Source organism: Pinus tabuliformis, chromosome 4_2, assembly GCF_031772625.1.
Source record: "Pinus tabuliformis cultivar Carrire ecotype Pingquan chromosome 4_2, CPIR1, whole genome shotgun sequence".
In the NCBI taxonomy this organism is placed as follows: domain Eukaryota; kingdom Viridiplantae; phylum Streptophyta; class Pinopsida; order Pinales; family Pinaceae; genus Pinus; species Pinus tabuliformis.
The window spans coordinates 525,605,435-525,629,544 of record NC_142304.1 but is presented as its reverse complement, the minus strand read 5'-3'; the positions used below and the strand labels follow the sequence as shown (position 1 = coordinate 525,629,544).

The window sequence follows — 24,110 nt, the reverse complement described above, 5'->3', positions numbered from 1 at the left end:
TTGTCTCTATCCAATGCATGGTCTAGGAGATAAATAGAAAACTCTGAATTGATGATAATATAAAAATCAGAATACTACAGTAGCTGCATAAATAACAAATTATTGATTTTATTGAAAAATGACCAGTCCTCCTAGAGTTACATCACTGTTACAGTGGAAAGTCCTTAATGCTAACTAAAAGAAATAAATCATCAATTGTGTATTAATTTATAGCATTCTAGATATTTTCAAGATGTGAAATTTTTAAATCTCAACCAAGCCGTGTGAAACTACAGATGACTATTAAAATAAAACAAATACAATGTCCAAAAGGCATTTCAGCTACCACTCTAACTGAAATTGGTCATGAGACATGATATGTTGTGTGTTGCTGCTCTTACTGCATGTTTTGTGTGCTTGAGTGACTAATATCACCAAATGCAACACTAAACACTACAGCTTTCAAGTTTGCTGTGTCAAAATTTCCACACCACTCTCCGTGATCAACAGCGTATGCTCAAACTGGGCAGAAAGGCTACCATCAGCAGTGACAACAGTCCAATTGTCGTCCCATCGCTCATAGTCAGTGTCCCCAAGCGTCAGCAATGGCTCTGAAGAAGTATACACCATATTTCAGAAATAACACAAAACTATCCACATTATAACTTGAGTAATCTAAAAAGGGACAAGTACTTTAGTTAATCTTCAGATTGCATAATACATAAGAAAACTGAATGATATATTTATAGAACATCTGTTTAACAGAGTGTTTTGTATGAGAAAAACAAAATATCTTTCTTGCTGCAGATTATCCATGATTGTTATCAATGAAGAATACAGTCTCTGATTGTTCATTTGAGATATACACTCAGCCATGTAAATTTTTCACTGCTCTATGCTATTTCAATTACCTTAGGTCAATTCACTTCTTCAATTAACAATCTTTTCAACAATAAACAATTCTTCCAATAAACAATAGTAACTGAAGATAGAACAATATATGCAATGACAATAGGAGACAATCAACACATCAACAAGAGACACCAATTTGGTCAAAAACCAAGGAAAAACCCCACAAAAGGGGGAAAACCATTTGAAATTCTTCTTCTATTAGATTGTCATAAAATGCTCCGCAGAGAGTATAATGAGCCCAAATTCATAAACAATATCAAAGTCAAAGTTTTAACTTGTACAATCAATCTACCAACCAATATCAAAATGTGTCAATAGTCAAATCTGGTCAACTGTCATAAAGTCTGAAATTCTGAAAAGTCAACAGCGGTCAACGTGCCCTAACCAATCCTTCAGTCAATGGTCAACCAGCCCTTCAAGAACTCGATCAACAACCCACAACTTCGGCCTCAATTGCTGGTCCAAGTCATCCCAAAACAGTCAACAAAAATCCAGTCAAACTCGGTCAAAGGAGAAAAAAACTCTGCAGCCAAATCTGCAAATTTTTTCTGCAGTCGAACACTTGGTTTTTGTGCCAAAAAGTGTGGCCTGCCCAAACAGAAATTACCTCAAAAGATCGAACCAGAATTCTTCCCAGAAATTCAAAGTCAACGCTGGTTAAAGTTGCAGCTAGCGTCAGATTTCGGCCACTTGTAATTTCGTCCTTCTTCCCTTTGCATGTGTGAGAGAAACCTGCAATTTTTCAGACGTGTTGAACCAAATGAAAAAGAGAGGTGTGTGATGAATGATGTCCAAATGAGCTTGAGGTGTCCTTAATTTATAGGCATTGGAGGAGGGCTATTAGCCTCTAGGCCGACTTGATTGATTGTGACATTGCGGGCTTCACTTCAAAAATACACTTTCCCTTATCCGAACCCAGTGCTTCAAAGTGTTGAGAAATCTAGGGGCAGCTAGATTAGGTGACTTGTCTAACTCTACTTGTGATGTATTTTTACTTAACTTGTTTAGCTTCTTCTTTTACTTGATTGTTATTAGTATTCTCTTCATCAAGCAGTGACCAAACCATAAAGAACAATAAGACAAGGGACACAAGATATAGGCGATTAGCTAGGGCCAAAACCTCTCCAACTGAGAGGAAAACCCGCAATTTTTTTTTTGTTCTTATAGAATCTTCAATTGTCAAATTCCAAGACCTAAGACCCTTGACCAAGATCCTCCAAGACCAAGTCCACTTTTTCTTGCTCTCCAACAACTTTTGCAATTTCGATCCTTAGCAGCTTCTTCTGCAACTTCGACCTGCCCAAGAAATTTTTCTGGAATGTAATATCCCAAACGAGATATTTGACTAATTTTGCAGAAATTTAACCCAACCAGAATTTCTGTAATATCCCAAACAAGATATTTTGTAGATTTTGCAAAAAAACTAATTCGACCAAACTTTATCCATAAAATTACCATTCAATTTACAGAAGATTGCCATGTAAGATAGAACAAGAGGATGCATGCAATTCAATCATACAATGAGCAGAGAAAATCTCAACTTTTATTATAATATATAAACTAGGTTTTTACATGTTGAAATAACAAAATAGTTGATATGGCTAAGATAGAACTGGCCTCAAGGATCTACTCCAAAGATGCACGGGCCCTCCACCAAAACTGAACTGAATTGCCACTGCTAAGCTCTCCTATGAATTATGGATGAATTCACCAAGGGGAGAGGGTACTCGCCCAATCTCACTAAATCACCCCAGGGTTTCCGTGCTAGGGCTACCAAGGAAGTAGAGAACCGGGTTCCCAACCTCTCATACAAGAAGAAATATCAAATCCAAGATGTCCTATAATGGCCTCCTCCTCTTTAATAGATCTGATGGACCCCTCTAGAAGCTCCTATTTTATTCTAATTTTAATCATTGAGCACATTTCCCTCAATTAAATACCTTTTTAATGTGGGAAAATGGTAATTGGCCACCATGCCTCTTCAGGACACTAAAAATCCCCACTAACCATCCCATCTTGTGGATCTTCTTATTCTGGTTACAATGAGATATTACACTAAGGTGTTTCATCAAGTATTCCTCTCGAAATGCCACCTTAAGCGTAATTAGGTGAGTTAGCGACAATAATAACCCCATTTTACGAGCATTATCAAAATGCAATGGAACAAGAAGCGAGTTGTGCGGAATCAATCCTATTGATGAAATATGGCAAGTGAACTCCTCCAGACCCCATAAAACATCTCCAAAAGCCCCTAGGCCCATTGATGACATAAACCTGCACTTGTGACCTGTCTGCCTCCAACCCTGAAAGTCCATCCTAACCATGCCATAAGGAACACCAGAAAAAAGGAACATCACATTGAACTTCAACCTAGCAGTGTCTTCCCAGCACTTCGACTTATCCAGCAGCACTTCGACTTATCCAGTAGCACTTCGATCTACCTAGCAGCATTTCCACTTGCCCAGCAACACTTCGACCTGTCCAGCAACTAAAGAAACCCTAACACAAGAGAGAGAGAGAGGCCCAAAAACGTTGATCTTGCTCTTCTTCTTCTATTTCGTCCTTTTCCAACTTTTATCTTGAGGAGATCAAACTTGCTTGAGAGTCTCTCCAAATGAAGTCAAGTTTCTTCTTATTTATAGGCTTTTGAGGGGTACAAATTGCTATCCTTAGGCCGACTTGTCCCTTCATGTAGGCTGACTTGAACTTTGCATCATGAGGAGGTCTTGGAGGGTCTTTTGACTTAAATAAATTTTCTCTACAATATGTAACATGCTCAAAAGGGTCTTTTACACATGAAAATGACTCAATTGACTTGTAGACTCAATGACAAGCCCTAAAAGCACTCAATGGGTGCTTGACCTAAAAAATAAATTTCCCTTGAGCATGAAACCCACGCCTCAAGAATAACAATAATAAATTTATTTTCCTTTGTTCATTAAATACATAAAATAATGATTACATATGTCATTATGAAGACCAAACCTAGTTACATATTGCAACACTCCCTCTTAACTAGGGAGGTATTCATAATCCATACAAGGTATTTGGACATTCTCAATTTGAAAAATTCTCATAAGAAGAGTCGGATTGGTAACCCATCTCTTTAGCATCATATCATCCAGCATTGTCACATAGCAAGGCCTTGACTAACAACTCGTCCACAAGATCAAAGCACAATGCTGGTGAGACCAATGACTTATAGACACTGTCATCATTGTCTCTCAAGGTACGTACCCCACCTAGGTGTTCACATAGTATGTCCTTCTAGGACTATTCTTATCTTGGATTCTCAGTAGTCAAAGAATATCAGTCCTCTACGACTATCCTCATCTTGGATGCCCTACCTCATCCTCAAAGAGTATTGGATGCCAGATGCTTACTCAATCCTCCATCCTTTCTTCTCAAAGTGAAGACAAGAATGATGTGTCTATCTCTCCCTCTCAACTAGCAAGGATATACCCAATCCTATAAAGGAATGTACCCATTCCTATCAAAGGAATGTATCCAAGCTCCCTCTTATCCAAGGACTTGTCCAAGCTCCCTCTTAACCAGGGACTTGCTTCCAACAACTTTCTATTATAGGTGGAGATCATGGGACTCTCAGTTGCTTGTGGGGTTCCTTCTTTCGATGTCATTAAGTTTTTTTTCAACATTATGAAGCCTTCATCTTTTTGTAGGGCATTGACCATCCATCACTTTCCTTCATGAACCACATCGGTCATGTCATCCTTCTCTCTGTCGGAAAGTGATCCTCTAATCCACATCTAGCTTTTTCCTCATGCAGCTACCTCTTTCAAGTCACATTTCCTAGAGGATCTCCAATCCAACCACATGAGTGCTAGTTGTAGATGACATCTACAACTCTCTTTTCAATAGCCTTGTATCAACCCATCCAAATGTTTGTTCAACTATGTCCATGTAGACTTCTACTTCAGTTATTCTTTCAAGCTTCTCTAATGATGCCATTTCTTTAACGGTATGATGCCATCTTCTACTAAGATACATTTCGTCATATTACTAATCTTGACAGCCATGGTGGAGATCTTTTCACCTTCTACTTCTAGCTATGCATTGGAGAAACCCTAATAGTGAAGATCTATCCCTTTGGATTTATTCTAATGATTAGTTGTATTGGAGAGCAAGGGGGCGCATTGGATCTTATGCAAGATTGCATGTGGGTCTCTATTTGGGGTTTGGTCTCCCTATACGGGGTCCAAACCATCCAGAGGACCACATTGGCACTTGTAGGGTGAGCGTTGAGAACCATGGGCTTCCACCATAGGAGAGAGTACTTCATAGATCCCCAACTCTGTTCAGTGACTGCTCGTGTTTCACCATTTGGATGAGGATGATGCGCCTGGACCACCATGCTCAGTCGGTTTCACACTTGTACCATGTTGGAATTTCTAAATTTGACACGTTAGAAACCCTTCATGCACTTTACCAATTTATTCCTACCTACTTGTTTTGTTAATTAACAAGTTATTTACCATGTAAATATTGGAAATAAATACAAATACATGCTCAACACATTACAGAGAATCAACTGAAGGAAATAGAAACAACCACACAAGTGACATTGTTGTTTTTGGACTAATGTCCCCGGAAAAACCCAATGCAGGAAAACCAGTGCAACTATCTGAGGGTTGTCTTATTAAGCAATTTCAAAGTACAATCTGGGTGCCAAATCTGGCTTACCCAACAGAGAATGCCCTTGGCAGTAGCACCTCTCAATATGAGACAAATATCCCAGCTGAAACCCCGGAAAAACCCTCTGGCAGCTACTCAGCTCCAATCTGCCCCAGAAACCCTAGCGTCTGCCTTTCTGGACTGCGTCAGCCTCTCTCTACCCAGCGCTGGCCCTGCGTCACCCTGAATGGGCCTGCATCAACCTTCTGGCCCTCTGCATCAGCTACGTTGGCCTCTCTGAAGCATTGCATAGCTCCTAGCTGCCTCTGCATGGCCCTGCGTGAGCCCTGGCTACTATTGCGTCACTCTCTCTGGCTCCTGCGCTGATCTCTTGACACTATCTCTGCCTCTCCATCCCTCTGTACTCATTGCCGCTTAGCTACAACTCTGATCACTGATTCTATCTCTCTTAGCAAACCCTGCTCTAGAGAATAGAATGACTGATCATCTGGTGTACTCTCCAAGTGACCCTCAAGCCTCCTCTTATACTTTTTCCATTGACATATCAACGGCTGAGATTAAGTCCCTAATCAACGGCTAAGATTAAATTTGGCTTGATCCATGTCTTTTCGACCATTCTAACACAGTTTTATATTAATCCACATTGATATTTTAATTTCCCTAAGTTTAGACTTAGGGACTCTATTAAAAATATTAATTATTTTAATATTTCTCAAACTGTTTAGAATCTACCCAAACCCTTTCTGGGTATTGGAGATCTCATGTGCCCCAACCTCTCCACCAAATTTCGTGGCTAGAGCACATCCGATGCTACCCCAAATCAACACTCTCTCTTAGCGAGGATTATGCTCTAGCACTACTCCTCACTGAGTATCACCTTGATCATCCGGCATCAGTCCCTGTGCTAATGCTAGGCCTGCTGCTCATCATCCTTTGCACTGCTACATCCTGTACTACTACCCATGGCTCTGCCACTGCCACTGCTGCATCTGTATGATAGCTCCCTCTGCATCCGTGTTGTTGCTCATGGCTCCACCACTGCCACTGCGGCATCTACACTGCATCTCCTCTCATCATGTTGCATTGTGCTGCCCACTGCTGCATTGCAACTCAATTACTGAGAAGTAAGTAACTGATCTCCCATCTCTGACCTCTTTGTTGGGCTAGAGACACACGCTGATGCTGAAGCTCCCTCTACCGCTAACAAGTGCTCCCTCTCTAACCTCTGCGTTCCTGCAACAACTCCATGCATCTCGCACTGTTGCACACCTCTCTGTGCCATCCTGCACTGGTGCAACATTCTCGTGCCTCTCGCACTGCTGCAGCCTACTAGCCTCGCGCTGTCCTGGGAATTCTGCACTGTAGCTCTCTCTGCCGCTTCATCCGCATCCGTCTCTACGCACATTCGCTAGTCCTGCTACTCTTCGGGGCTCCCGTAGCATGGTCTAATCCAAGAGGTTGGGTATCTCGAGGATCCTGGCCCTCATCGCCTATAGTCCTCCTGACTACAGCTCGATTTCTCCCCACTTCTTTTGAAGTGGCACATGAGCACTCATAGCACACAGAACAAAAAGGATCCTGGCCTTCCAGATGACAAAGTTGGATGCGTCATCCACCCTGTCCTGATCACTCAGCCCATTCATGGCCATCTCACTGCTCTTTTTGTTGACTCCTCCGAGTCTCTCTACTTCCCGCCTGGAAGTTCTTTGTTTGACTCCTGCTGAGTTTACTTTCCGTCTAGAAGTTCTCTGTTCGACTCCTACTGAGTCTACTTCCCGTCTAGAAGTTCTCTGTTCAACTCCTACTGAGTCTACTTCTTGTCTGGAAGTTCTCTGTTCGACTCCTGTTGAGTCTCCCTACTTCTTGCCTGGAAGTTCTCGGTTCGATTCCTGCTGAGTCTTTCCACTTCTCGTCTGGAAGTTCTTTGTTCAACTCCTACTGAGTCTACTTCCTGTCTGGAAGTTCTCTGTTCGACTCCTGCTGAGTCTCTACTTCCTGCCTAGAAGTTATCGGTTCGATTCCTGCTGAGTCTCTCCACTTCCCGTCTGGAAGTTCTCGGTTCGACTCCTGCTGAGTCTCTCTACTTTGCGTCTGGAAGTTCTCGATTCAACCCCTGCTGAGTCTCTCCACTTCCCATCTCGAAGTTCTCCGTTCGACTCCTGCCAAGTCTCTCTACTTCACGTCTGGAAGTTCTCTTATGGACTCCCTCTGAGTCCCGATTTCCCACCTGGAAATCCTTCTGCCAACGTCAAGTTGCCCCTCTCCGATCGCATGTGCAACAACAACACTGATCCAGATTCCTTGGCTAGAAATCTGCCCCGGCAGCAACTCCCTCCTCCTTAGCCTTGCCTTGTTAGGTATTGTTCTGACTACAATACCCCACCAACTCCACTCTGCAACTTACCCACAACCTCCTAAACCCCAACAAACTCAAGGTTAGAGCTCCTAGGCTGTGCACAATCTCGGCACCAGCAAATCAGCTTCCTCAACCAACTGCGTCAGCCCTCCTAGCCTCTGCATGGCTCTATGTGAGTCTGTCTTTGCCTCCCTCAGCCTCTGCACAACCTCTTCTTGGCTTAGTCTTGATGATGCAGGCACTGCGTCACCCCTTCCTTGCTGCTACTCTGCTAGGAACAGCTTCTGTCACTCAAGACAGTGGTTTTCAGTTGTTGCTGCTCTACTCGGCTGATTTCCTTAGTTCTCCTGTGATCTATAACCTCGCTTTGATACCATGTTGGAATTTCTAAGTCTGACACGTTAGAAACCCTTCATGCACTTTACTGATTTATTCCTACCTACTTGTTCTGTTAATTAACAAGTTATTTACCAAGTAAATACTAGAAATAAATACAAGTACATGCTCAACACAATACAGATCATCAACTAAAAGAAATAGAAACAAGCACACAAGTGACACCATTGTTTTTGGACTAATGTCCCCGGGAAAACCCAATGCGGGAAAACGGTGTAGCGATCTGAGGGTTTTCTTATTAAGCAATTTCAAAGTACAATCTGGGTGCTAAATCCAACTTACCCAACAGAGAATGCCCTTGGGAGTAGTACCTCTCAGTCTGAGACAAATATCACGACTGAAACCTCGGATAAACCCTCCAGCAGCTCCTCAGCTCCAATTTGCCCCAGAAACCCCAACGTCTGCCTTTCTGGACTGCGTCAGCCTCTCTCTGCCCAACGCTGGCCCTGTGTCACCCTAAATGGGCCTACGTTAGCCTTTTGGCCCTTTGCGTCAGCTAAGCTGGCTTCTCTGAAGCATTGCGCAGCTCCTGGCTACCTCTGTGTGGCCCTGCGTGAGCCCTCGCTGCTACTGCATCACTCTCTTTGGCTCCTGCACTGATCTCCCGGCACTGTCTCTGCGTCTCTATCTCTATGTACTCACTGCCCCTTAGCTGCAACTCCGATCACTAATTTTATCTCTCTTAGCAAACCCCGTTCTAGAGAATAGAATGACTGATCATCTGGTTTACTCTCCAAGTGACCCTCAAGCCTCCTCTTATACTTTTCTCATTGACATATCAACGACCGAGATTAAGTTCCTAATCAACGGCTGAGATTAGATCTGGCTTGATCCATGTCTTTTGGATCATTCTAACACAGTTTTATATTAATCCACATTAATATTTTAATTTCCCTAAGTTTAGACTTAGGGACTCTATTAAAAATATTAATTATTTTAATATTTCTCAAACTATTTAGAATCTGCCCAAACCCTTTCTAGGTGTTGTAGATCTCATGTGCCCCAACTCTCCACCAAATTTTGTGGCTAAAGCACATCCGATGCTACCCCAAATCAACATACCACACACATGGCAGAGGTTCCAGGGCCCAAATGTGGATGTGTCTCACGACAAAAGACAAAGGGAGGGGCTTATGTCACCATCCTAGCTCTTACAAATGATTTAAAAGCATTATCGATCCATTTGGAGACCCATGAGTATGTCCTTGTGCCCCCACACCCACTTGGGAGCACCACAGTGACTTGCTTGGAAAACAAGGGGCCAAACCCTTGTCCACTATGTTTGGAGTCCACTCGCTCACCATGGCACACTTTGGAATTCATTAAGCCTTCTCAATGGCCCAACGACCCATTATATTGATCATTCTGCCCTCTTGAGAGGTTTATTTTTATGTTATTGAGCTATCTTGGTGGGTTTGTCACAAAGGGATGTTATTCTTGCACATTATTTTATTATTTGGGGCTTAATTAGGCCTAACTAGGAAAATCAAACTCTTTAGAGATCATATAAATTGATGAGAGGTGATTCATTTCTCTCATCATCACTTGGATTGGATTAGCATCTCTTGAGAGATTTTCGCACTTTTTGCTGGGATAAACTTTTGGAGTTTCTTGATCCATTATGAGGTTTGGATTTTTGCTATTGTCTTTGGAGCTTCTTTATAATGTGAAATTGATGAATAGATATACTCTCTCTCACATGTAAGTCGGAATTCTGATGCTATTCTTGTTATCTTACTTGTCAAATGCATGTATCTTGTTATCATTGTTCTTGTATCGGTTAATGTAATATGAAATTCTTCTGGGACTTTGAACAAGTGATTAAATGCACACGTTGAGCTTTGAGGGATTGGGTGAATGTTCCTAGAGGCACCTCTTAGGTTGAAGACCTCGAAACTTTGTCTCCTTCACAAATTTGAAGTATAAATCCCTATTGAACTAGTTGTTTCCCTTGGAGAGGCTAGCAAAGATCAATTAGGGCTCCTTAACTCACGAAAATTCTCAATCTATGTGTATCTTGACTCCATTAGGCCCAAGCAATAAGGCATTAATCCTTGTATCCTTTTGGTGTGTTGATTTGGGGTAACATCGGATGTGCTCTAGCCATGAAAATTGGTGGAGAGGCTAAAGCACATGAGATCTCCAAGACCCAGAAATGGTTTGGACAGATTGTACCCAGTTTGGGAGATATTAAAATAATTAATATTTTTAATGGAGTTCCTAAGTTTAAACTTAGGAAAAATAAAATATTAATGGGTATTAGTATAAAACTGAGTTATAAGGTTCCAAAAGTCATGGATCAAGCCAAATCTAATCTTAGTCGTTGAAGGACCAACAGGAAAAGTATAAGAGGAGGCTTGAGGGTCAATTTGAGGACATGCCAGAGTGATCAGTGATTCATTTTGCTAGAGCAGAGTTGCTAAGCAGAATTTAATCAGTGATCAGCAACGAGGGGCAGTGAGTACTGGATAGAGGCAGAGACAGTGCCGAGAGACCAGCGCAAAGGCAGAGAGCGAGAAGCAGCAGCTAGAGCAGGCCACGCAGAGCCTAGCAAAGACAACAAATAGCCCAGAGGGACTGCGTCATCCACACAGAAGGCAGAGGGAGTGACGCAGAGGGTCCCAAAGGGTGCGCAGTGCCTCAAAGGGTTGACACAAAGAGGTTTAAGGTTGACGCAAAGGCCAGAAGAGCTAGTGCAGAGCTTCAGATTCGCTGGAGAGGGTTTCGTGGGACAGGTTTTATAAATACTTGTTTTCGAATAGAGAGGTTTTGCTGCCAATTATTTTTCTCTATCGGGTGAGCAAGTTTGGCACCCAATTGTACTCAAGGAAATAGTGCATAATAATAAACCCTCATAATAGCTGCATCAGTTTCCCGCATTGGGTTTTTCCAGGGACATTTTTCCAAAAAATAACGGTGTCACTTGTGTGTTTGTTTTCTATCAGCTGATGGTCTGTAGATGTTGAGACTGTATTGTGTTTATTTCGTTATTTATATGTTTTAAATAACTTGTTCAGAATTTACAAGTAGAAGAAATAAACCAACAGAATACAGATCAATTTTCTAACGGATAGACTTAGAAAATTCAACATGGTGGTCAAACTTACCTCTCTTTCTTCACTTTTCCAATTTCTAGGCCTAACCCTAGAAGGCCTCCTAGGGCATCACACGAAATCATTTGTAGCCATAAAAAGCCCTTGAAATTCGGCTTAGAACTGCGCTAGGGTCTTCTTAAGGGATCCTCTAATTTGGAACTTAATCCGACGGTGGAATCCAAAGATATTGCAAGCCCTAGCTCAAAGACCATTCTTCTCCCTAGGTCCCCTTGGGTTAGTGTCTTCATTTGGATCATTGCATTTAAACTCCAAGAGAAAATTATTCCTTTGATCCTATTCTCCTCCCAAACCTGGTCAAGCCCATCTATTGATGATCAACCCCACACCCTTGACCTAGTTTGGGTCCACTTGGGTTCTTTGTGGTCCCGCAACTTTGTGACTCAAATTCCACAAGGATTACATAGAAACCTTTCTCTTTAAGGATTCTTAGCTCTAGGATACCTCTTGTCAAGGGATATTCTCCATACCTAGGTCTAAGTGTCCCCTCAACCCTTCTAAGAGAGCCTATCACCTTGCTTCAAAAGCAAGTAAGCCATTTATCTGAGCCTCTCTTGTGAATAGGCTTTAGGAATCACTCCTTATCCCATCATTGATCTATCCATCCTTGTGATTCCTCTCATATCGGGCCTCCTCCCATTAGTGAAAGTCCGTAAAGAGCAGGGAGCTTTATTTGAGGTGACAGTGGGCTATTGCTCCATTGTTGCCACTTGACTTAGTAGTTTCTCCATAGGATCCCCTCCTTGGACCCCTGCTAGTTTGAGCGGTAATAGGGTCCATCCTTGACTTGCGACAAGGGCAACTATCAAGCGTGTTGGAAAATGTAACTATGTTCAGTCTTCAATAATGTACTTGAGTCATAATGTAATGTACTTGCCAAAAGAATAAAGAAAATATTTTTTATTATTATTATTGCGACTTATTAAAGCATGGGTTTCATGCTTGGGTCACCATGTTTTAGGTCAAAGTCCCCATTGAGAACTTCTAGGATTTATTTTGAGTCTATAGAGTATTGTACATTTAAAAAGACCCTTCTTGGGCTTTTCTAATTTCGAGCTCAATCCGACGATGGAATCCAAAGATATTGCAAAGCCTTAGCTCGAAGACCATTCTTCTCCCTAGGTCCCCTTGGGTTATTGTCTTCATTTAGATCATTGCATTTAAACTCCAAGAGAAAATTATTCCTTTGATCCTATTCTCCTCCCAAACTTGGTCAAGCCCATCAATTGATGATCAACCCCACACCCTTGACCTAGTTTGGGTCCACTTTGGTTCTTTGTGGTCCCACAACTTTGTACTCAAATGTCACAAGGATTACATAGAAACCTTTCTCTTTAAGGATTCTTAGCTCTAAGATACCTCTTGTCCGAGGATATTCTCCATACCTAGGTCTAAGTGTCCCCTCAGCCCTTCTAAGAGAGCCTATCACCTTGCTTCAAAAGCAAGTAAGCCATTTATCTGAGCCTCTCTAGTGAATAGGCTTTAGGAATCACTCCTTATCCCATCATTAATCTATCCATCCCTGTGATTCCTCCCATATCGGGCCTCCTCCCATCAATGAAAGTCCGTAAAGAGCAAGGAGCTTTAGTTGAGGTGACAGTGGGTTATTGCTCCATTGTTGCCACTTGACCTAGTAGTTTCTCCATAGGATCCCCTCCTTAGACCCCTGCTAGTTTGAGTGGTAACAGGGTCCATCCTTGACTTGCGACAAGGGCAACTATCAAGCGTGTTGGAAAATGTAACTATGTTCGGTCTTCAATAATGTACTTGAGTCATAATGTAATGTATTTGCCAAAAGAATAAAGAAAAGATTTATTATTATTATTATTATTGCGACTTATTAAAGCATGGGCTTCATGCTTGAGTCACCATGTTTTAGGTCAAAGTCTCCATTAAGGACTTCTAGGATTTATTTTGAGTCTGTAGAGTTATTGTACATTTAAAAAGACCCTTCTTGGGCTTTTGAATCATGTAAAAAGGTTAAGTATTGAGTCAGATATGAATTATGTAACCTCAACACCATGTCGACCTAGAAGAAGATCAAGTCGGCCTAAGGACCCTATTCGACCCCACAAGAAACCTATAAAAGGAAGCTCATCGAATTCATTTGGAGTATCATCCTCACACACAAGTTTGAATTCTCTTGTAGCTGGGAAGAAGTGCGAAAATCTCTTGTTGTTGGGTAGAAGTGTGAAGTTCTCTTGTAGTTGGGAAAGGGTGCGAAGTTTGTTGTCGGGAACACAAAGCGAATGCGAGTTTGGGGAAGTCTAAGAAGACAAGGAAGATCGATATTTTGGTGTCTCTCTCTCTCTGTTTCATGTCCCGGATTGGGAGATTGAAGTCTTCCAAGTTTCAATGTTGCCGGAAGCTGCTGCCTAGTCGAAGTTGCTGGAAAGAGGTCGAAATATTCGGAGGCTGACTTGGTGTGGAGGGAAGGTCTGGTTGTGGTCTAGGGTGAAGAGTCTCAAAGAATACTATTGAAAGGAAGAAAGTTGACATGTCCAAGATAGAGTGCTATCAATGTCATAAGAAGGGTCACTACAAAAGTGATTGTCCCGAGAATCCAAAGAATAAGAAGAGAGGAAGGGATCAAACCAACCTTGCTATAGAAGGAGACTCAAAGAAAGTCAAGCCAGAAGAACCCGACATTAGGGACTTACACTATTAAGTCTTTTTCTTGTAGTTTTATATATCTTGTTTTATATGTTTTAGAATTTATAGGTTTTTAACATAAGCTTTGGAGGGAGCCCCCAACAACTCCCAAAGATAAGTATTTCATGTATTTTTAGTTTTGGGTTCATGTACTCATTTAGTTTTGATTATATTAAATACTAATCACTTTTCTCCCTCTATTGTCTTTATTAGAGAAAACATCTACAAGAAGGAGGATCTCTCAAGACAAGGTTAGTCAAGAAACAAAGGTATGCTTTAAATACATTTGATTGAAAGGATTATTACTAACTTTGTTATGACTAGCTGTATTGAATCTTAGTGATTCTTGCTTTGGGTGATTCATCACTTGATAAATCTACGCACCCCACTCATATTCTTGATTGATTATGTAGAAACCTAGACAAGTTTTGGAAAACCCTAACCGAAGGGTATGCTAATATGAATGTCTAAAACCCTAAGCTGATTAGAGAGATTGTGAAATGCTATTTGAAGTTTGACTGATGATGTCATGTTTGGGATTTTGGTATGATCAAGAAAACTTGACTTGTTAGGATTGAATGATAAGATCTAAAGTTCCAAACTTTTGAAGTTTTGGTTTGCTATGTTTCTACATTAAAACCCTAGTTCATTAGGCTTTGGTGGAATGTGTAAGCAAGATCCTTATATTGTCTTAGAAATAATTTCCATGGTATGTGTGGTTGTCTAATCAAACCTGAGTGTAATCAGGATGGTTGTGTGTCTAACTCTTATTGATATTTGTTAAGTTGGGTTTGACTAACACATGATATGAAATATATTTGCATGATGATGAAGTCTAGGCATGTATAGATATGTCCTTTTTTGGTCGAAACCCTAGCTAGTTCTAGGTCAGATGTATTAACGTTATTGAACATATGATATGCTTATGAATGATTATGAATTCCTAGATAAATGTGTTGACCTAGTTATTAATGGTCATAAGTCTTAGGATTCGATGGAAATCCTTGTCTAAGATTCTAGGATGATGATGTTTGAAAATCTAGGGTTTTGTAACTAAACCCTAGTGAAGTTAAATTGTCTAGTATGTATGATATAACAATCTGAAATCTATTAAATGATTGTTGAAATGAAAATCTAGGGTTTTGCAGTTAAATCCTAGTAGTAACATTGTCTAGTGTGAAATGTAACAATTTGAGATCTATGTATTTAATGATTGTGGAGATTGTGAAAATGGAATTCTAGGGTTTTGGAGTTTGTTGGAAATAATACTGAGAGGGGGGGTGAATCAGTATTATCAAGTTCTTTTAACAAATCTTCCTTATTTATACTTTGAATTATTTTTGCAAATCAGTACCATAAAATAATGAGCATGAACAAGAAAAACAGATAGTCACACCAAAGAACACCAGATATAAGGTGGAAACCCAATGTGGGTGAAAACCACCCGCTGCAATATGTCTTTATCTTCTTTCAAATTAGAAACTCCTTTTACAATGATTTTGTACTGGTGCAGTCCTTTACCAGTACATAGGCTGCAACCTGCAGAGAGCTACAACTCTCTTTCGTTTTCCAGTCTCTCCTGGAAGGGAGCTACAACCCCCTACTTACAAGGACCACTTTTCATAAATTTTCAAACTGGATCCATAAACATCAAATGATCATCAAGTACATGTAAATTACACAGTCAACTGTAGTAACCAGATCAACAATAACAGAACTAAACCCAGAACACCTTATCAACAGAAAAATTCAGTCAACAGAAGATCTTAAGACAGATACGCAGTTTTTCTTTCTCTGGCCTGCGTCGCTACGCACTTCACCTTCTGCTTCCCTGCGTATACCCGCAGAGAGCCTTCTGCTGCACCGCGTACCCACGCACTGCTTCTTCAATCGCGCTGCGTACTGTTACTGTAGGTACGCACCCAGAGACACTATCGCGCCGCGTACTGCTACTGAAACCACGCACTCATAGATACTATCGCGCCGCGTACTTTTACTGTGCGTACGCACCTGAACCTCTGTCGCGCTGCGTACCCACGCAGTTCTCCTTCTTCTGATCTGCGTACCCACGCAGTGCCCCTTCTTCTGCTCTGCGTACACACGCGGCTCTCCTGTTTCTGCTCTGCGTACCCACGCACTTGCACCGTTAATCACCTGCGTACTTCTGATTAGGGCCGAATTGGCAGTTCACCAGTGTGCTACAGTTAGTCTGATGCCCAAATCTGATCATGCGCTCGAGAGATCACCCTTCACAGATTAGCTTTTAACTTTACTTTCATATAGATCAAGCTTTTAAAACAATAACCCAATATATCAGATCTTAAGATATTCAATTTTCAAAAGATGCATAGCCAAGTGATCTCCTTTGCTTTATATAGGCAAGCTCCTCCTAAAATCATGGATCAATACCATAGATAATCAATACAAGGGGCCCAAAACATGGGGTTCAATAATAATAATAATATAAAACAATACCACGGGCCAAAACCATAGAATCAAGAGCGGCGGGCTAAATACTACGGGCCAAACATAGGAAACCCCACGTGAACGCGCTTCTCTGCCTTGAAGTAAGTGAAACTGGGGGTACACACCTTCTGAACGGGTGACCTGCGTGGGTGGCCGCAGTTCCTTCACGGTGTACCTGCGTGTACGCATCTTCTGAACTATTCTCCTGCGTACTTCTTAATTTTCAACATTTTGAGAGCCTGATCAGAGCATTGCCACTTGAGGGTGTTGCCATCAAGTACAACATCTGTAACATAAAGCCATACCAGAATCATAATGCCAACAATCTCCCCCTTTGGACTTGATGGCAACCTCAAAATTTTCAGCTTCAGCTTCATTCTCCCCCTTTGACATCAAGGGCAAAGGGTTATGCTCCCCCTAAGAACATGCTCCCCCTGAATATGAACCAGATCTGCAAAGAAGAACCATAATCCACCAATAATGACCATGAAAGAGATAGAGACATATTGCAGCTATAATTAGACCAACATCCATGATCTCTTTCTGTACATCCTCCATAATGCCAACAATGCATTATATGCTCCCCCTGAACCTGTGCCATTCAATCTTCAACCAATCCGCAACCCAGCACATGTACGCATATACCCCAGATGAACCATGCGTACAACCATCAATCAGAAGAGTTTCAATAATAAGATGATGCATCAACAACCCCCAACTTTTGCCTGAGGTATTCAAAAGTCTCCCTGGGCAATGGTTTGGTGAGTATATCAGCCACTTGTTCCTTAGAAGGAACATACTCCAACTTGACCTTCTGTTCAAGCACTTGTTCCCGGAGAAAATGATACTTGATTGGTATGTGCTTGGTTTTTAAATGCATGACAGGATTCTTTGAGATGCTGATTGCACTTGTGTTATCACATAAGATGGGGATAGGTGGTGTACAAGTGATTTGAAAATCCTGCAAAGTCTGCATCATCCAAAGGAGTTGAGTGCAACAAGATGCAGCAGCAACATATTCCGCTTCGGCTGTAGACAAGGCAATCGAACTCTGTTTCTTGCTGAACCAAGATACTACTCTGGAACCCATAAAAAACGCACCACCACTTGTGCTTTTCCTGTCATCCACGCTTCCAGCCCAATCTGCATCTGTATAAGCATGAAGTGTGAGATCTGTATCTCTAGGATACCATAAGCCATAATTTTGAGTCCCTTGAAGATATTTGAAGATTCTCTTCACTGCCTGAAGATGAGTCTCCTTCGGATTTGCTTGAAATCTTCCAACTATTCCAACTGCATGCATGATGTCCGGTCGAGTACCTGTCAGATAAAGTAAACTTCTAATCATAGATCTGTAGGTTGGTTGATGCACTGCTGCAGATTCATCGTTTGCACTGAGGCTACATCCTGTGACCATGGGTGTACATACTGGTTTTGCATCTTCCATGCCATATTTCTTCAAAATCTGTTTGAGATACTTGGTTTGAGACAAAAAGATCCCTCCTCCTTTTTGTTGGATTTGCAAACCAAGAAAATATGTCAGTTCTCCCAGCAAGGACATTTCGAATTCTTTTTGCATCACCAAGGCAAAGCTTTGACTCATAGCTTCTTCATTGCTGCCAAAGATAATGTCATCAACATACACAACAAGTATTAGTAATTTGTCATTTTCAATTTTTATATAAAGATTGCTATCTGCTGATCCTTTTGAAAAACCTTGTTGATGAAGATATTTGTCCAAACGATAGTACCAAGCCCTTGGAGCTTGTTTGAGACCATAGAGAGCCTTTTTCAATCTGCATACAAGATTTGGATCATTTCCAAGAATGAACCCATCTGACTGTTCAATGTATACTTCTTCTTCCAAGTCTCCATTCAGAAAGGCTGATTTCACGTCCATTTGAAATACTTTGAAGTTTTGAAAGCTTGAGAGAGCAAGGAACATTCGGATGGCCTCAAGTCTTGCAACAGGAGCAAAGGTTTGTTCAAAATCTATTCCTTCTTGCTGCGCATACCCTTTACAAACAAGTTTGGCCTTGTTTCTAATTACTTCTCCATTTTCATTCAATTTATTTTTGAAGACCCATTTTGTCCCTATAACATTCTTATCTTTTGGTCTAGGAACCAACTCCCAAGTGTTATTCTTTTCGATCTGCTCAAGTTCTTCATCCATTGCTTTGACCCAACATTCATCTTTGCATGCCTCTTTCACATTTTGTGGTTCAGTGGAAGAGAGTAATGCCAAATAGCTTGAAGCTTCTGCAATTGTTCTTCTTGTTTGTACACCTGCTTCTTTCTGCCCCATAATCTAAGATTCTGGATGATTCTTCTGAACATATCTGGATGGAGTCTTCTCTTCTATTCTTGTCTGCTCCTCTGGTTCTTCTTGAGGTTCTTCTTCTTCATCATTTTGTCTTTGAGGGTAGCCTTCATCTTCTTCGATGTCTTCATGATGTACTTGCTTAGGAATGTATCCCTTCTCGTCAACCACTACATCAATGCTGTCAACAATTCTGCCAAGTCTTTTATTGTAGCACTTGTATGCTTTGCTATGTGGAAAATAACCAAGAAGAATGCCTTCATCTGCTCTAGGTTCAAGTTTGCCAAGTTGTTCATCAGTGTTCTTAATATAACATTTGCTCCCAAAGATTTTGAAGTGCTTTACCGAAGGAGTCTCACCACACCAGAGCTCATGAGGGGTTTGAGTGTTGTTCACCCGGACATTTGTTTTGTTGAGAATAACAACCGCAGCATGTGCAGCTTCACCCCAGAAAGTTGCGGGAGTTCCTGACTCATCAAGCATAGCACGAGCCATTTGTTGGACTGTTCTGTTCATTCTTTCCACAAATCCATTTTGCTGAGGAGTTCTAGCTGTAGAGAATTCTCTTCTTATCCCATGTTCTTCACAGAAATCGAAAAATTCATTTGAGGTAAACTCCCCACCTCTGTCGGATCTGAGGCACTTAATTTTGTGTCCTGATTCATTTTCAACCAAGGCTTTGAAGGATTTGAATTTTTCGAATGCTTCATCTTTGTGCTTCATAAGTCCTAACCAGACAAACCTGGAGAAATCGTCAATGAATAATATCAAGTATTCTTCTCCTCAAGGTGTTCTTTTCCTGAATGGACCACATGTATCTGTATGTACTAGCTCAAGAGGCATGCTAGCTGATCCTTCCTTCTCTGGAAAGTTAGTTCTAGTTTGCTTTCCAAACTGACATGATTTGCATATGGTGTTGTCTGGAATTTTGATATCTGGAAGATCGCGAACTGCCTGATATTTGCATGCTTTCCTTATTTGTGAAAAGCTTAGATGCCCCAACCTCCGATGCCATAACCAGTGCTCATCATCCTTGCTCAGATAGCATTGTTGTTGTCCTTCTTCAAATATGTACAGATTATTTGGAGTTCTTTTACCTTTGATCACTGTTTTACCTGTATCAAGATCATGAACAAGACATCCATTTGATCTGAATATCACCTCGGTTCTTTGATCACACATCTGGCTGACACTTAGAAGATTGTGCTTCAATCCATCAACATACAAAACATTTCCAGCCTTGACCTTTTCTTTTAACTGAGCAATGCCTTTTCCTTTTATAGTTGCAGGAGTATCATTTCCAAAAGAAACTTTCTTTCCTTTTTCTAGAGCAGAATATGACTCAAGTTTTTCTTTATCACCTGTCATATGCTTCGAACATCCACTGTCAATGTACCATAGATTTTCCTGTCCTTCTGCATAAAATGCTATCCCACATCTTTCTGTTTGTGGTTCCTTTATTCTCCATGTTTTGGTGCTTGAGGCTTGTTCCTTTGTCTGCTGAAACCTGCTCCTGCATTCAGAATCTTTATGACCAAAGTTATTGCAAATAGAACATTCAACTTCATTTTCAAGAGCCGAAAAGTTGTTATAGGTCCTTTTTGTAATCCCGGTCATACTTCTTTGTTTTTGAGCTTCTCTAGTCATGATTTTTTTATATGCAACACATTGAGCTGCTTTGTGACCAAAGTTATGGCAAGAGAAACATTGTCCATTGAAGAAACTTCTGCGGTTATCAAATCTACCGGCCAAATGATTGTAATTTCTATTGTCATCCATTCTTGAACCAAATTGAGAAGATTTTACCTGTGGCTGGTTGCAGCTTTTGTTCACCTTAAGACGGATTGCCCCTGATAGTCTCTGTTTGCAATTCGTCCCTGCTTTACCTGATGGTCTCCATTGTGCTTTTGCTCATTCCTTCTTGCTGCATCAAGATAACTTTTTGAGGTGGATGCTTGAGAAGTTCCTCCATTATAGCCCAGACCTGTCTTGTTTAGTGGAGAACACTGTACATTGATAATCTCATCCAAAGTTTCAGATCCTTTGACAAACTTAAGATTAATAGCTTTTGTTTTCTCAATCTCTTTTCTAAGACCAACAATTTCACCTTCTAATTTTTCAAGATGTTTTTCCTTTTCATCAATTTGAAATTGTAGAGTATCAATGATCATATTCTTTTCTTCTATACATCTCTTGAGTTTAGTAATTTCTTCATAAAGGTTATCCACATCTATAGCATCCATATAATCATCATCTTCAAATGCCATTAACAGTTTATAGTCATTACCTCGTTCATCTTCATCACTATTTGATAGACCATCACTATCTTCATGAGTGTAGTAGCTTTTCTTATTTGCACTTTGTTTCTTGTTCCATCTAGCAGGTTCCTTTCCTTTATCCTTATAAGGACATTTTGCAGCATAATGACCTACTCTTCCACAAGCAAAGCATTTAAAAGGTAACTTACCTCTGAACCTTCCAGAACCCCTTTGAAGATTTCTGACAAAATTTGATTCTTCTTCTTCTTCTTCTAGCACGTGACTTGCTTCATAATAATCTCCTTTGCCTGAAGCCTTGAAAGCAACTTCTCTTCTGTCTGATGGACCTCCCTTTCTCATTTCATAAGCAGTTAGAATTCCGTGTAGCTGAGACATAGTAAGAATTCGTAGATTTTCCTTTTCTTCTATTGCAGACACTTTAGATTCAAACTTGGGGGACAATGATCTTAGAACTTTTTCAACCACAATAGCCTCTTTTATTTCTTCACCCAAGTTTTTCATGCAATTAACAATCTCATCTACCCGAAGAAAATAGTTAGCCACACTTTCATCATTATACATCCTGAGATTCTCATACTGAATCCTGAGAGTTTGAAGTTTAGCACGCTTTACCTGTTCATCTCCTTCGTAGCTCAAGACAATCTTGTCCCATATTTCTTTTGCGGATTTATATTGCATAACCTTTACGAATTTTGTTTGAGATAAGCATCCCAACAAAGTATTGACTGCTTTAGCATTTGTTTCATATTTCTTCTTTTCGGCCGTATCTATAGGAGTAGCTGAAGGAAAAGTGTAGCCTGTATCTATGATATCCCAAACTTCTGTACCAAGAGATTGAAGATAGGCAGTAACTCTTACCTTCCAATAATTGAAGTTTGTCCCATCAAAAATTGGTGGCCTGATTGATGCTTCCCTCTCGTAGTTGCTCATGATGAATGATCTTCCTTCAAGCAATCAAGCTTCTCCGAAGGACCTGCTCTGATACCAATTGTTGGAAATAATACTGAGAGGGGGGGTGAATCAGTATTATCAAGTTCTTTTAACAAATCTTCCTTATTTATACTTTGAATTATTTTTGCAAATCAGTACCATAAAATAATGAGCATGAATAAGAAAAACAGAGTCACACCAAAGAACACCAGATATAAGGTGGAAACCCAATGTGGGTGAAAACCACCTGCTGCAATATGTCTCTATCTTCTTTCAAATTAGAAACTCCTTTTACAATGATTTTGTACTGGTGCAGTCCTTTACCAGTACACAGGTTGCAACCTGCAGAGAGCTACAACTCTCTTTCGTTTTCCAGTCTCTCCTGGAAGGGAGCTACAACCCCCTACTTACAAGGACCACTTTTCATAAATTTTCAAACTGGATCCATAAACATCAAATGATCATCAAGTACATGTAAATTACACAGCCAACTGTAGTAACCAGATCAACAATAACAGAACTAAACCCAGAACACCTTATCAACAGAAAAATTCAGTCAACAGAAGATCTTAAGACAGATACGCAGTTTTTCTTTCTCTGTCCTGCGTCGCTACGCACTTCACCTTCTGCTTCCCTGCATATACCCGCAGAGAGCCTTCTGCTGCACCGCGTACCCACGCACTGCTTCTTCAAGCGCGCTGTGTACTGTTACTGTAGGTACGCACCCAGAGACATTATCGCGCCGCGTACTGCTACTGAAACCACGCACTCATAGATACTATCGCGCCGCGTACTTTTACTTTGCATACGCACCTGAACCTCTGTCGCGCTGCGTACCCACGCAGTTCTCCTTCTTCTGATCTGCGTACCCACGCAGTGTCCCTTCTTCTGCTCTGTGTACACACGCGGCTCTCCTGTTTCTGCTCTGCGTACCCACGCACTTGCACCGTTAATCACCTGTGTACTTCTGATTAGGGCCGAATTGGCAGTTCACCAGTGTGCTACAGTTAGTCTGATGCCCAGATCTGATCATGCGCTCGAGAGATCACCCTTCACAGATTAGCTTTTAACTTCACTTTCATATAGATCAAGCTTTTAAAACAATAACCCAATATATCAGATCTTAAGATATTCAATTTTCAAAAGATGCATAGCCAAGTGATCTCCTTTGCTTTATATAGGCAAGCTCCTCCTAAAATCATGGATCAATACCATAGATAATCAATACAAGGGGCCCAAAACATGGGGCTCAATAATAATAATAATATAAAACAATACCACGGGCCAAAACCATAGAATCAAGAGCGGCGGGCTAAATACTACGGGCCAAACATAGGAAACCCCACGTGAACGCGCTTCTCTGCCTTGAAGTAAGTGAAACTGGGGGTACGCACCCTCTGAACGGGTGACCTGCGTGGGTGGCCGCAGTTCCTTCACGGTGTACCTGCGTGTACGCATCTTCTGAACTATTCTCCTGCGTGTTAGCGCTTGAAATTTCACCTCAGGCTGAGAAAGGTAAACTTCAAGGCAACATCAAACCACTTAGCCTCGTAGCTAGCCCTACGGGGCAGGAGAGGGCTCTCTCCGGTCTATCTCGGTAAAGATCTTCAACGGGCGAGATAACCAACAAGGAAACACTGATTTTAGGCTAGTAAACTGATAAAAAGGTTTGTTTTGGGATTTTTAGGATTTTGGTGGAAAATCGGGAAAAGACAATTTTGGTTGCGGGGATTGGACACAGTTTTTGCAGGGGGTTCTTTGGGGCAAGGTAGGAGACTGTATTTGATGCCTTTAAATTAAGTGAATGGATAGGAATGACCGGTGAGGGGCTAAAGAGAGCAAGAAACCTTCAAGAGTTCTCTTTAGACAGATGAAAACATAAATATTAAGCAAACTTAAAAGCAGAGCATGGCAATCATGAATTCTACTTTAACACTTCATTTGCCTAATTTAAAGAAGGAAAAGTAAGAAAATGATTCACATAACAAACTTACAAGTACAAAGAGAAACACACCATCAATACATGTAACCACAGGAATCCCAAAAAGGACTGC

The 24,110-nt window shown here is 41.0% G+C and overlaps 1 protein-coding gene across 4 annotated transcripts in view; it reads right to left on the bottom strand.

The window, feature by feature from the left end:
* Positions 1-90: 90 nt before the first annotated feature.
* Positions 91-24,110, bottom strand: part of LOC149170318 (methionine aminopeptidase 1D, chloroplastic/mitochondrial-like) — a 320,955-nt gene continuing 296,935 nt past the window's right edge. For all 4 annotated transcript variants that reach the window (XM_089428985.1, XM_089428982.1, XM_089428983.1 and 1 more), the window contains one exon: positions 91-590. In XM_089428985.1, coding sequence (XP_089285111.1) covers positions 442-590 — 149 coding nt within the window. In that variant the 3' untranslated portion in view covers positions 91-441. The remainder of the gene's footprint in view (positions 591-24,110) is intronic.